The sequence below is a fragment of the Helianthus annuus genome, chromosome 17, assembly GCF_002127325.2.
Source record: "Helianthus annuus cultivar XRQ/B chromosome 17, HanXRQr2.0-SUNRISE, whole genome shotgun sequence".
In the NCBI taxonomy this organism is placed as follows: domain Eukaryota; kingdom Viridiplantae; phylum Streptophyta; class Magnoliopsida; order Asterales; family Asteraceae; genus Helianthus; species Helianthus annuus.
Window position 1 is genome coordinate 1,743,380 of NC_035449.2, and position 14,637 is coordinate 1,758,016.

Consider the following 14,637-nt stretch of genomic DNA (forward strand, 5'->3'; position numbering starts at 1 on the left):
TAGTTGAGTTATATGGTTATGAATAAGGGAGAAGTTTGGACTCACTATTATGTGAAACTAGTTTTTTTATGTCGCGCATTGCGGCGAAACCGAGTAAATGATAATGTAAAACAAACGTGATTTGAAAATAAAGCATGTTGTTTAGAAAGCTAGTCTATTAGAGCGATTTAATTTATCATCGTATCGTTTTATAATACCAAATAAATGTTGAGTACAAATTCGTTTTTAACAAAACTTATAACAGAATGTCAGGGAAAAAATTAAACACAACTACGTACTTAAGTTTTTAAAAAAAAGTTATAATTTAAATTATTAAAGAAGTATCAAATTAATCAATAAATTAATATATGTTTTAAAAAAAGAAAAAAATTATTAAAAATGGTAAAGGAAATATATATTTTTTTAAAAAGGAAAAAAATTAAAAATTTGTTGTTAAAAGTAAATATAATAATAAACTATTATAATATATTAAATAATAAAATAATAAAAAGCTATATATATTATTATAAAAATAAAGTTACTATTCATTAACCCTCATCAACAATATATATATAATTATCGGCTCATCATTGTAAAAAGTCTCGACTCACCATTGTAGTTCTTTTACGTAGCAACACTATATACCCAAATTAAAGATAATAAATGCTCAATTTTAGAGTGTGTATGAAAAAGTTATTAACATTTTTAAAAGTTATTAACATTTTTAAGATAACAAAGGAATTTGTTAAAAATCAAGAATGGTAAGCTATTCAAATTATACTCATCAAACCTTTAAAATCCAACATGCAACCCTAATGCATATCAAACATTGAGATCTTTCGGTTAAAGTATCACGATTTTTCTCACCTTTTTTGGTATTTTAAAGTCATTTTACATGATTTTCTTCCATTCGTTCAAATCGGAGATATAATGTCTCGAATTCCAAGGGATCTTATTGGATCAAGTCCATCAATCGGGAGTTGGCATCAACAGTCATTATTCAGTTAGCCGATAATAAAGGTTTTGGTTCATCATGCTCCATGAATGACTATTGTCACAAAACATACAAAACTTTTGATCAATCCTGTTGTTTTTCTTATCATCTTATTCCTGGTACTTCACTCATCTTTTTAAAGTTTTTACAAGGATGTATATATATATATTCCATTTGTAGAAAATTATTTCGTGCACGTGAAGGGACACGTTGAAATAAGTTATAAGCAGACACATTTCAAATGAGTTGGTTACCCACATTGCACTCTTTATTCAATATCGGCAACTTGTTGAAATCTTAACGTGGTGTTGGTGGGTGGGCGGCTGAAATAATAAAAAAGGAAAATTGCTAAAATGGAAATGTGATAATGTGATGTTAATCATAACTTCTTAGTTTTAATTTTAGGAATATTAGATTTTAATAATTTTAACTATTTGTCGTTGGCTGCTAAAAGTCTCAACTTCAAAAATAACTATTGGCAGTCCCAACTATTAACATATTGGTCTCCAATGGACACTGACTAACAGAACCCTAACGCCGTTAATCTCCCGTCGCTGGAAAAACGTTTTTGCCGGAAAACTCAACATTTTCGTCCCAAACCTCTTTGTAACCTTATTACGGAACTTTATGAACCTTTTTCTAGTAATAGCCCCAATTATTGAATTCGTCGGAAAACTCTCTTTTTCACCGGAAAATTTATTTTTTGCTGGAAAACTCAACTTTTTGCAGAAAACTTAACATCCTCGTCCCAAACCTCTTTGTAACCTTAGATCGGACATTTAGAAACCTTTTACTGGCCAAAAACGGTTTTCCGGCGACCGGAGACTAACTGCATTAGGGTTCTGTTAGTTAGGGTTCATTGGTGGCCAATATGTCAATAGTTGGGACTGCCAGTGGTTATTTTTGAAGTTGGGACTGTTGACGGACAACGGCGAATAATTGAGATTATTAAAATCCAATATTCCTTAATTTTATATTTATTTTCTAAACCAATAAAAATGGCATATTTACTAGAGTACGTAATTTACATTTGTAATAGGATCTATCAAATCGTGATACGTGGTTGAGAGTATGTTATATGCTCCTAATTTTGTTTTGAAAGGTAAATTTATTTTATTTCTGTCGTTTGTGGGACTTCAACCCAATACTTCCCTTTCCCAATATGTTTAAAGACTTTGCCTTTATCAATAGACCATCACCCCATTGATACTAGCCTCATATTGTATTGGGGCTGCACTCAAGATGAGATTTTAGTTCACTCGGTACTAAATGAAATACAAGCGTAATTGGTTTTGGACTACCGAAGGACAAGTTAGAAAAAAAGTCAGGGGAATTGGAATTGGGTTCATTCTAGCGGCTCCCTATATATATATATATATATATATATATATATATATATATATATATATCGACACCGTTTAAATAGGACAACATCACTATGTAAATAGTATATCAAGACAGGATTAGGTTCACGAGTGAACACTAGTGTAGCTTGCGAACTGAGTGAACTAATCGTGGCCATACATGTGTGTAGATCAATGGTCAGGATTTGATGTTGAAATACACTAGTGTATTTTACGACTTGATGATGAGATCCTGACCATACACGTGTGTAGATCAATGACTAGGATTTGTTCACTCAGTTCGCAAATACACTAGTGTTCACTCTAAAATCCCACCCTATCAAAACATCTAGGGTCTGTTTGGTATGGGGTAATGGAATGAACAAAGGAATGGAATGAAAAAAGGAATGGAATGGACGAGGGAATGCAATGGATCATTACCATTCCATGTCTTGTTTGGTTACCATGTGTGAATGGAATGAATTATTATTGTGTATTGTTCGGTAGGCAAGAAAAACGGAGTAATAAAATTAGCGGTGAGTGGTTGTGGTGGTCGGTGGTAGTGATTGTGGGTGGTTATAGGTGGCGGTGGTGGGTGTCGGTTGCGGCGATGGGTGGTGGTGGTGGCGGCGAGTGCCTGTGCGGCGGTGATGACGAACGGTGGTGGCGGTAAGGTGGCCGTTGGTGGTGGGTGGCTACAGAGGTGGCGGTGGGTGGTGGCGGCGGTTGGTGGTGGCGGTGGTGGTGGCGGCGCCGATGGTGATGGGCGGCGGCGGTTGGTGGTGGCGGTGGTGGCAGCGACGATGGCGGTGGGCGGCGGCAGTTGGTCGCGACTGTGGATGATAACGGTGGCGGTGGTGACGGTGGCTATCGGGGTGAGGTGGCGGCGGGTGGCGGCGATGGCGTCGGTGGTGGGTGGTGGTAGGTTGTGGCGATGGTGGTGGGTTGTGGTGTTGTTGATGAATGGTACAAGAGGGGATGGAATGGAAAAAAAAACATGGGGGTTGGAAGGAATGGTTTTGAGGGAATGAAATGCGTTTTGGAATTAGTGATTCCATTCCATTTACCAACCAAACACTCTTTTCTTCATTCCCCCGTAATCATCCATTCTATTCTACCTCTCATTCCTGCATACCAAACACTACCCTATATCGCATAATGTGGTATACTTTATAAAAATGCCATCATAAAAAGTATAGCAATACTGTTATTAGACCATGTGTAGTGGTGATCAACTATAATGCCCCCACCATGGGGCGTTTTGCGCCATGTGGCATCCTAGTCAGCATGGGGGCATTATAGAAAAAGTGGTGTAGTGGTATAACGCCCCATAATGCCCCATTCAATCATTTTACAATCATTTCACAATTATCTTTTTTTTAATTTAAAACATAAAATAACATTCATTAATTTAAAAAAAAATTACATTACTTGAAAAAAAAATTAAAAAAAAAATTAAAAAAAACCGAAACTGAAAAAAAAAGCTGAAAATAAAAAAAACAGAAAAATAACTGAAAAAAATAAAAAAAAAACATTAAAAATTAATATCATCTAGAGTCCATATTTTTCTTTAATTTTTTGGCGACGCATTTGCGCAAGGATCAACGCATCGCCTTGTAGGTGGTCGATAGGTTTGGACAAAAACTCGATGTCCTTCTCCATTTGCCTCGCCTCTTGCATCTCGTTAAATTTTTTTGTTTCGGCCATTCGTTCCTTCATAATTTCATAACGTTGGTGGCCGAGATCTCGAATGTCTTGGAGACGACGGTTCATCTCCTCGAAATCATCCTTTAACTCGAGATCGGAAGACGACTCGAGCGTTTTTTTCCCGGCTCCCTTTCTTCTACCGGCGGGTCGGGCCAACTCTTCTTGAATGCCCTCGTCCACCGCCTCGTTTAAATCAACATTGCGGGCATCCGATGTCGGAGTTGACGGGTCAACGGAGGATGATGTTTTTGACCTTTTAGCCCGACGTCTACTACTAGACGTCATTGGGTTAACTACCGCCCACTTTGGACTTTTTCGAAGTAGCTCCCAACACTTGTAGTAGGCGAAAGGGCCTTTTGTCCTTTCGAACTCCTCCAAACTCTTCGTTAAAACCCCCACGTCACCTTCACCACTCGGGCGATTATCGTAGTTACGTTGGAAGACTTCTTGAAATGAATGACACTTGTTGTTTATGTCGGTCCATTTGCTAGAAATCGAGTCTTTGTCCCGATGTTCGCCTTGACCCCACGTGCTAAAGAAGAGTGCACGAACCCTATCCCAAAAAACCGGACCCGTTTGAAAGTTTGCTACAAAAAAAAAAAAAAAAATAAGTTGTTTGTTAAAAAATAAAATAACAAAGTAAGTAAAATAATATTTATATAAAATATTTACCCGTCTCTTCGTCCTCCGAAATGTCGACATACGCCCGAGTCAACGTGTATTCCTCTTCCTTCGTCCACTTGATTATATTTTTTGTACGCCTCGGTGCGTCCTTATCCTTTTTCTTATGCGACCTTTTGCCGCGTTTCGATGTTTCTTGCACCGGTTCGGGTTGCGTCTCCGGTACGACTTCCACATCGGGTTCGGCTTCGGGTTGTGACGGTTGAGACCCGCCGGCTTGACCATAGCCGAAAGTTGGAGGAACAAACGGAGGGGCGCCACTTAAGAAAGCCGCGTAAGTTAAAAAGCTAGGGTCCATGTCTTGAAGGTTGAATGGCGTTTGCGGTTGGGTTGTGTTCGGGTTTGCGGGTCTAGCGGGGACACCAAAAGGAGGGCGGAAAGGATGCATGGTTGTATAAAAAATAAGAAGAAGGTGGGTTTTTTTTTATAAAAGTGGGAAGAAAGTGGGAGAGTTTGTGAAGTTTTGTATAAAAAATGGTGAATGTGAGTTAAATATATATAGTGGGAATTATTTAAAATAAAAAAAAAAAATTAAAGAAAGTTACCGTTGAAGGCAACGGTCGAAAGATGTGGGCCCCCACCATTTTCAGCGTTATTTTTAAAACGCCGGAGTAAATTTTTTTCGAAAATAACGCTCCATAACGCCCCCTGTAATGGGGGGTGGGGCGTTATAGGGCGTTTTCGGGCAAAAAATTTTACAAAAAACGCCCCATTACGCATGGTCTTACTATAGATATATTAAAGATTAAAAAATACTTGAATTTATGGTGTTAAATAATTATACATATATTAAAGAGTAAAACCTTGATTAAATTAATTGAAAGATTGTTAATATGTTTTATTGGTTCTGATGTAATTGCCGATCACATGGTATGGCAATGGGAGTTCGCAGACATCCGCATTATAATTATGACTTACAAGTTACAAGTTACTCATAGAAAGTATACTACTGTTAGTTAAATATGTGTGTACATTATAAAGTATGCTAATTTATTATGGACTTAATAGTTTGGAGGGAAAATATCAAATAGGAAGTTAATTTTCGCTAGGAAGGATAGGAAGCCATAGGATTATGACATGTGGCAAATTTTAAAATAAAGAGAAAGGGTATTTTAGTCAATCCAACTCCTTCTTCTTCCTTTTTCAAAACCTAGTAAATTCAAAAACCCACCATTTTCAAAACCCACCATCTTCAACTATTTCTTCACTTTCTATCTCAATAATCACTACATTATAGTGCGATTTTCATCACCAATCAATGATTCAGAACCCGATCAACGTGTTCTTCAGCTTTTTTTTGAAGAAAACCCAGTTTAATTTCATAAAAAAATCTCGTTTTTTTCGGTGATTTTGGAGATAATCACTCGATTCGTTCGATTCGAGCGTTGATAAGTGTTTCTATCATTCAAATTTTGTCAATTGATGAAGAAATCGGCTTCGATCCATGTAAGAAATTCTTTAATTTCATTTTCATGATCTGGGTTTTTGATTTAGTCATTGCGTTTTACGATCTTTGCGAGGGTCCGGGGGCGGCAGCCCCTGGCGGGGTCCAAGGGGCAGAGCCCCTGGCTGGGGTTGAGCTGCGTTTTAGAATAATTAATTTTCCATAAATTGGCTCATTTAGGTAAAACACATTTTTTAGGTGTTTTCAGTACATTGCGTTTTAGAATGAGTCATTTTTAAGTGTTTTCTGGCCATTGCGTTTTACATATAAGACATTTCTTTGTGTTTTTGGTGCATTGCGTTTTAGGTAAAACACTTTTTTATGTGTTTTCAGTCCATTGCGTTTTAGAAAACAGACATTTTAAGTGTATTCTGGCAATAGCGTTTTACAAATAAGTCATTTCTTTGTGTTTTTGTTGCATTGCGTTTTAGGTAAAACACATTTTTATGTGTTTTCTGGCCATTGCGTTTTACAAATAAGACATTTCTGTGTGTTTTCTGGCCATTGCGTTTTACAAATAAGTCATTTCTTTGTGTTTTTGGTGCATTGCGTTTTAGAAAAATGTCATTTTTTAGGTTTTTTTTTTCATTGCGTTTTATGTAACTGGTGGTTTTTCTATTGCGTTTTACGCAACTGGGTTTTAATTTTTTTTTAAATATAGCAATAGTATACTCGTTTTAAAGATAAAAAAACGCTCGTTTTTTTTGTGCATTTTTATAAAAAAGTAATGTCGTATGAAAGAGTTATTAACGTTTAAAAAATGGAGGGGAATTGGAGGAGAGAAACTATTGGCTTGGATTGACTAGAATGCCCTTGAACAAACTCACGCGCCTCTTTTCTTCCTTTTAATTTCTCTGATTTAATCTTAACACTTGATTAACTTAATGGATGGTCAAGATCACTTCCTATCCTTCCTAGCCAAATAAACTTCCTATTGTATCTCCACTCATAGTTTGGAATATACTCACTCAAATATTTAGTGGAATACAAAACAACCCAAATTCAATATTGTTGCATGGACAAATTCAATCATGCGGGTATTTCACTTATTCTCTTCTTTCAAATTTTGTCGGTAATTATCAACTAGGCCCGGCCCAATAGCTATGGATCAACAAGGGCTTTGTGCGGTTCTTTCCATGGGCCAGACAACCCTCCTGTTTTTTCATTTCGTAGTGTACATTTAAAAAAATAGAAAAAAAAATATAGTGTAAAATATTAGATTTTGAGAGTCCGCCCTCTGATTTTGCCCACCCCATCTTCTATATTAGTTAGATAGATGAGGTCTCACCTGCTCCATCACATTCCTATACACTCTCATATTTACACGTGTTGTTATGATGAATATTATATTGGCTTGAGTGTTGGTGTGTGGTCTAGAGACTTTGGTCTCTAACCTCTTCTAACGGGTTCTCGATGATGTGTAACAATCCCGATCGCCTCTTGGTTGATCCTCGAAGCTTCAATCACCATTTGCAACAGTAAGTTCTAGATTATTCTTTCTTACCTACTTTAACATTATGGTCAAATGTTTGCATGTTCTTATTATAGTTTATACCCCAGGCCCATTTGCCTACAACAAAATTTTCCAATGAGACCAAAAGGCCAATTCTATATTAAAATTTATTTAAGCCCATTAAACATTTTTATAGTGTGAGAAAGTGTGAATGAAGAGAGAGAAAATAGTGGTGCAATTAGTTGGGGATGTACAACCGGTGGATTGGTTGGTTTTAGAGGAAATGGGGGTGCATTAGGGGTGTGCATTAGGGGTGCACTAGCGCATTCTAGCCTTACCCCACCCTATCCAGTGGTCCCCTTCTCTTATTACCTACTTCTCATCTATCTACCGTAAGGACCGTCTCCGAAAATCACAAAATTTTTTTTGGCCCTGTTTGAGATAAAAAATTTGGGTCGTATTCGTAAATCTTCATATAATATAAACTCATCAATCATTCAATCAAATATATAAATACTAAAAATCCATAATACTACGATAATTGTTATGAAATACTACGACACTTTGTTTTCTTTCCCTGATCTAGCAGTCCCTTATTTTTGTTTAGACTAGTCATTCGGGCTTGTTAATTGGGTCATTTTTTTTAAAACTTTTAAACAGGCCCTTATTTAAAAAACTTTGGGTCTTTTAGCAAGCCCTTATTTATACAAACATCCAGAATTTTTATTTATATATATAATTTATAAAAAATTTCGGGCCCCATATTAATTTGGGCCCTGATCGCAGGCACCTCCTGTACCCCCTGATAAACGGCCCTGTCTACCGTCTGACCGCCAAATCGTCAATAGTCTTTTGATCTAGTGACAGCAGTTTGCCGTTAAAAAAAATAACTTCTCATCTCCCCCTTCCCACTTATTTCTCCCCCAAGACCATAATCTTTGAATTTGTAACTTAAATAGAAAATAAGTGTGTTTGAAGGATAGGTGGAAATATGATATAACAACTAACGTGACGTTTAAAAAGCATACGTTCGATTGATGCTATATAATAACAATAATCTGATGGATATTTAAGGTTTGTTTCTATATATTACCATATATCCTACATCACAAGTCTCAAAAGAATTTTGGTGTTTAAAGGATCAAAGGACAAACACATAACATGGAACTATTTTTAGTAATAGTAGTAACCTTAGATCAGTTGATCACTTGATCCGGGCCGTCTTATTATTATCATTTATATAGTTTCTTATCAATAGTTTCATAGAAGTGGCTAAGCGCATTCGTAAAAACAAAAGCATCTAGCGGTCGCAGGGTCATCCTCTACAGAATAGCAACGACCGGTAGCAGCTGTGCGAAAATGGGCTACTTGACACACCAAGTTGCAGCCATCACAGTTGAACACTTGACGTTCTTCTATGCACTGAAAAGCGTTAACCCTCATCATCTCATTACCTGTTAAAATGACAGCAAAATTCGTTCAAAAGTAATAACAAACAAAATACAAGCACGCAAGAGTATAATTAACCTGTAGTCATTAAAGTAACGACAAGAAAAAAAGTGAGCATTGAAAGCTTCTCCATTTTGATTTGTATCAAGAAATATATAAAACTAGAATTTAAAGATTCCTTTTTAAAACTAAAATAACATTAAAAAAACCATTCACGAGCTTTGCGTGATTATATCCGGTAAGGTGTTGCGTTTCCAAAGTCTTTTGTTTTGTGTGAACATTTTCAAGAAATAAACGTCTATTGTATATTAATTCAAATACTTAATACTAAGGGTGGACGGTATCATTGCAGTAAACACATGCGGGGAGGGGTTTTACCGATCGGTGATGGAGTGCCGGGTGTTGGATCGCTGAGCGGGGAGAGCTTCAGCGGTGACTACTCACCGATGCGGGAAGAGAAGGGGTAGAGGAGAGTGAGGGGGTTAATAGTGTGCCCCATCACAAATTTTTTTAAATTCTTTACTACTCTCCATGTGTTTGAACCATTGCCAGTGATTGAGTGCAAAATGGGGAGTGGAATGAGGACTCGACATGATATGATATTATTGGCTAGAGAATAACTCAAACACCCTAAGTGATTGGACGACTTCCTCCACCCTAATAAGTCGTAAGATCAAAACAATTATCACACACCAAACCAAATGGTACTCATGATGAGCTACTGGTCTAGTAAGGGTCATACACACCATTGTATCTCATTATTTAAATAAAAAAGCCTCGACTGTTAGGACTAGCAAAAGCCACGATTCGCACATCAGAAAGATGTGAGGAATCGGCAAAAAGAGTGGAATAAGGACAAATAAAAACATTCGTTAAACCACATGGGTCTTTCCAAGGTAAATTAACAAAGATAAAATAAAATACATAAGGTGTAAACATGCCCTATATAGTTTTTGTCTTTCTACAATAAATCTTGCAACTAGAACTCAAAACGGAACCATCAAATTTGGAATAGGATTGTAAGTATATAAACCATTTCAAATAGTTGTATTAAATCATTCAAATAAAAGATAATATATGCTAGTGGAGTAGTGGGATTCCTCCGCGCGTTGCGACAGGAATTCAGTTTCGGTCCGCATTGGTTCGTTTCGTTATGTTACCGGGACGGTACCGACATCTGGAATAGCAAGACTTTACTACACTCTTTGGTTACGCCTTGTCCATGATGGGACTAGAAGTGACTAGGACCCTCACTACTTGAGGGCCAACACCTTACTACACTCTTTGGTAACACAAGACTACAAGCCCTTTGGTAAATAACAATTATTTATATTTTGGGATATTAGACTATGTGTTGTGACGAAAAGAAATGGAAAATGTATTGCCATGTAGGCATGACGGTTTCTCAGATACTACCTTTCACTAAAGGTATGTTATGAGAGTAATATGGTGGGATGAATAATTAAAAGTTAAAAAAAAGGAAATCATGATGTGGAGCTAAATGATTGATTTGAAACTTAATTAATTAGTTACTTAATAATAATAATATTAACAATAATAAAACAAATTGCATCATCTTCCCCCTTGCGCCCCGCCTTGGCACCGGTTTAACGCCCCGGGTGAGTTGATGTGGTAGTTGGTAGCGACGCACACATCACATGATCTTATAATATCTACATATTTTATTTTAATTGGATAATAATAGATGTAATCTGGTACGAGAAATATACGTTTAAATCATAATTAAACGCGTTCCTGATAATTTTGTTTAGTATGTGATGTGATTCAATAGGATGATTATATGTCATTATTTTATTAGTGACATTGTCATATGTTAATTACGCGTTCCTGATAATTCTGTTTGGTATGTGATGTGATTCAATAGGATGATTATATGTCATTATTTTATTAGTGACGTTGTCATATGTTAATTATCTTACACTTATGGTCCAAAACATTAGATGACATAGGTACATAAAGTTCGATTTTCATCAATATATGGACCAACTAAGGCATGCTAACACAACTACTAGCTGAATATTTTGCAGTCAATTATTGTGTCAAAGCAACGATATCATAAAAGATGAAGAAAGATAAAGAAAGGTAAGATTTGAACCAAAACGACGTTAGCCTCAACCAAAGTCTTGTCCCCTCCCTCGAACCGATTGAGTCAAAACACTATATATTCATTTCATCTCAACAAGTCGAGGCACTAGGTATTTTTGTAGTTTTGTTTTAAGTAACCCTATGTAGTTTTATTACGCCATATGTATACGTGTAAATAAGTGCAGAGTAACAATTAGGGTCGTTCAAACGTTTTCAGAGACCCTAAATGAACTACGAAGTGGAGACCCTTTTGCAAATCATCATTTTCAATATATTTAATAACAAAACGCTCCTTTACTTGAGTTTGAATGTGAGATTTTTTCCTAAACAATTTTTATTTGGGCTCCTTTAAGAAAAAAAAACCAATATAGTTTTGGTTTTATTTTGACTTAATAGATATACAATATATAAAACTTATATAAAAATTGAAGACCTTTGTTTTTTGGTAGCTCTAGACCCGTACCTAGGGTGAAAAGACTAACGGGCTAGTCATGCCTACAATACAAGGTGCAGGGTCAACCGAGGTTGACCCCATAATATATATTTTTTAAATTTTATTTGTGATGTACAAAACTGTTACCCATGACCCTTGAGATTTTTAAACACCAACCCCGAGTAGAAGAAATATCAATCTATCCAGGTTTCATTTGAGAAACAAAATGAAAAAAAAAAAAAAAATACGAGTGTGAATTCAATTAAGTACTCCGTTATTATTTCTAAACAGTTATTAAACGGTACATAACATTTTCTTAGTCATTAACACCTCAAAGTCTCATTGTAAGTTTTATTATATAGAAAGCACGATTGTAAAACAAGGTCTCAAAGGTCGAGTACTCTCTCTACAAGTTAGGCTGTCGAGGCGCGAGTACTCCTTGTCTAGACCAATTACTCTCAAGTACTCTCCGTTTAGGCTGATTATTTTCCTAGTACTCTCAAATCCGACTAACGAACATTTAGCGTCTTTTACGACGATGATAGAAAGACAAATTTCATGGATTTACCTCAAGGCCTCAACTTATTGGACTTGAATGACGTTAATACCAATAATAATTACAGAGCGACCCTAGTGAGTAGCACACAAGAGACAATGGAGGCAAAGGCGAACCCCACCCATCTTCACTTTGAAAAGTCAATGGGTTTGGTTGGTGTTTTGGTGGTGGATGCACGTCACCTACCATCGCCATCCCCCCTCACCATTATCACCACCCACCCACCACCCCCACCCTTACCCCCACTCCCATTATTCACCCCCACTTCAATCCTCTCCCTTATCATTCACCCTTTCCTCTCCACCACACACTCACCCCCATGTCCACCACCGCCACCACCGCCGCCGTCAAACGCAAATTCCCACCACCATGCTGGACCCGCGACGAAGCCCTCGTCCTCATCCAAGCCTACCGTGAACGCTGGTACGCCCTCCACCGTGCCTTTCTAAAAAACCCCGATTGGGACGCCGTCGCTGAGAAAGTCACCACCTCCTGCCCCGATGTCACCCCGCCCAAAACCTCCGCCCAGTGCCGCCACAAGATGGAGAAACTCCGCCAGCGCCACCGTGCCGAAAAGCTACGCGCCTCCTCCTTCCCCGGCGGCCGGTTTTTCTCCTCTTGGTTCTATTTCGAAGCCATGGAAGCCATGGAAAACGGACCCGATGAAAAACCCGCAATCAATGATCATGATCAAACCAATTCAGAAATTGGAACTGGGATCCCGGTTTCGGAGCATCCGGGTTTGAACCCGGGTCGTGGGATCCGGTTTAAACCTTCACATGTTCAAGGTTTGGTAACTTTAGCTTCTAACCCCACCAATTATAACCCGGGTCGGACCATACCTGTTTCAAGTCACACTTATGTGAATACCAACAATTGGGTTGATCACAATCCTAATCATAATCACAATCAAAGTCAAGAAGATGATACCGAAGATGGGTATCTTGTCGATTCGGGTATCAACGAAACCCGTAAGAATTATAAGCATTCGGCATACACCGGTCGGATGAACCCGCCGGTTTTTTCGGGTGTTCCGAGAAAGTTTCGAGAAGTCGACGAGGACGGCGAAATGTGGGTTAAGGTGGCTAGGAAGAGTGGTGTTAGTCAGGGGAGGAAGAGGGGGGATGGTGGGATTCGTGACGTGGTGGCGTCGATTAAGTTGTTGGGTGATGGGTTTATGAAAGTTGAGAAAATGAAGATAGATATGGTTCTAGAGATTGAGAGGATGCGGATGGAGACGGAGATGAAGCGGAACCAGTTGATCTTGGATTCGCAGAAGCAGATTGTGGACGCGTTCGTGAAGGGGTTGGTTGAGACTAGGAAGCTCGCAAGAGGAGAGACAGTCGCGGAGTTGTAGGTTCGGATAATCGGATATGTGATTAGTTCTTGCTTTCAATAATGTGTTGTTGGTTGGAAGGTTAAGGTTAACATAGATTTGGTTAGTTGTTGTAAAAATATATTAGTATTGGTTCAAGGGGTTCAAACTTATGTTGTTTATGTATGTCAATCTGATCAAGAAGATTTGCATCCTGTAAACGTGCAATTGATCGAAACTTTCTTTCAGATTCTTGCCTGAAGGGAACTTTGTAGATCATTAGATCTATTCTTCTTCAACATGAAGTTGGAATTTAGTGATTACTTTACGTCTTTATGTATTGTTAGAATCTGTTATTTGGTTAAGTAATTAGGTAATTGGTTTGGTTTGGTTTAGTATCCCACACACTTCTACTCATAAATGATAAAACATTTGGTATTTTGTGGACTCTTCTGAGCCTCATGTTGATGGAACTTCTAGGTTGGGTGTAGTTTGTCTGAAAAAAAGTTTGGTAAATAAAATAAGTTGTATAGGGTAATGGCATCATCAGCGACATCACCACATTGTCTCGATACCTCAAGCCACGTACTAGTAGGGTGGGACGCTGTTCTCATAGGTACCGAGGCGACCCATCATCTTGCCGATGACCATATCAAAGCCACATATTGCACCCTAGTACGACTATGAGTGTGCTAAAAGCTTGAATCGAGTCGAGAATAAACAAGTCTAAGTTGCAGCTTTAAAATAAGCTCGTTTAGTCTGGGCCTAGGCATGAGCTCAAGCTTTATTTACAAAGTGCATCTAGACTCACGTTTTATACATATAATAATGTTTTCTTATTTGAGAAATATATATTACATGGTAAAACTAGTTATATATAACTACGATAACATTAACCAAATAATATATAAAATATTAAAACTAATCAGTTAATAACTAATAAGCGATTCGAGCCTAAGCTAAACTTGAAAACTTTTCCTACGAGCTTGAACTCTGTTAAGCCAATTGAGTTGAGCTTGAACTTAGGTGAGCCTGAGCTTGAGCTCGAGCTCAGGAAGTCCATAAGTTTACACATTTAAACTAGACTCATATTGACTGATCTGAAATGGATTTAAAGCTATAAGTAGATAAAGTTGTTGTTAGGCTCAAAAGTTGTGTAATGTCTAAGCAATATTTT

The 14,637-nt window shown here is 37.6% G+C and overlaps 2 protein-coding genes and 1 long non-coding RNA gene across 3 annotated transcripts; 1 reads left to right on the top strand and 2 right to left on the bottom strand.

Moving 5' to 3' along the window:
• Positions 1-1,241: 1,241 nt before the first annotated feature.
• Positions 1,242-5,092, bottom strand: LOC118489220 (glutathione S-transferase T3-like). Its single transcript, XM_035986921.1, has 3 exons — positions 4,696-5,092; positions 3,962-4,610; positions 1,242-1,296 (listed from the first exon to the last, which is right to left on the bottom strand). Exons 1-3 carry the CDS (start codon positions 5,090-5,092, stop codon positions 1,242-1,244), a joined length of 1,101 nt encoding a protein of 366 aa, XP_035842814.1.
• A 3,573-nt stretch (positions 5,093-8,665) lies between these two features.
• On the bottom strand, positions 8,666-9,283 carry LOC110923309. The gene is made up of 2 exons (XR_002583956.2): positions 9,129-9,283; positions 8,666-9,055 (listed from the first exon to the last, which is right to left on the bottom strand). It is a non-coding gene; the product is annotated as an uncharacterized LOC110923309 (long non-coding RNA).
• A 2,965-nt stretch (positions 9,284-12,248) lies between these two features.
• On the top strand, positions 12,249-13,788 carry LOC110921163. Its single transcript, XM_022165438.2, has one exon. The coding sequence runs from the start codon at positions 12,465-12,467 to the stop codon at positions 13,500-13,502; it is 1,038 nt and encodes a 345-aa protein (XP_022021130.1). The 5' UTR covers positions 12,249-12,464; the 3' UTR covers positions 13,503-13,788.
• The last annotated feature ends 849 nt before the right edge of the window (positions 13,789-14,637 follow it).

Excerpts from the sequence above, each read along its gene's own strand:
- LOC110921163 (XM_022165438.2), top strand. The coding sequence starts at position 12,465 with ATGTCCACCACCGCCACCACCGCCGCCGTCAAACGCAAATTCCCACCA.
- LOC118489220 (XM_035986921.1), bottom strand. The coding sequence starts at position 5,092 with ATGCATCCTTTCCGCCCTCCTTTTGGTGTCCCCGCTAGACCCGCAAAC. Across the intron at positions 4,611-4,695 it reads TTCGGAGGACGAAGAGACGG|CAAACTTTCAAACGGGTCCG; the intron begins GTAAATATTTTA and ends TTTTTTTTGTAG. Across the intron at positions 1,297-3,961 it reads CAAATGGAGAAGGACATCGA|CCGCCCACCCACCAACACCA; the intron begins GTTTTTGTCCAA and ends TTATTATTTCAG.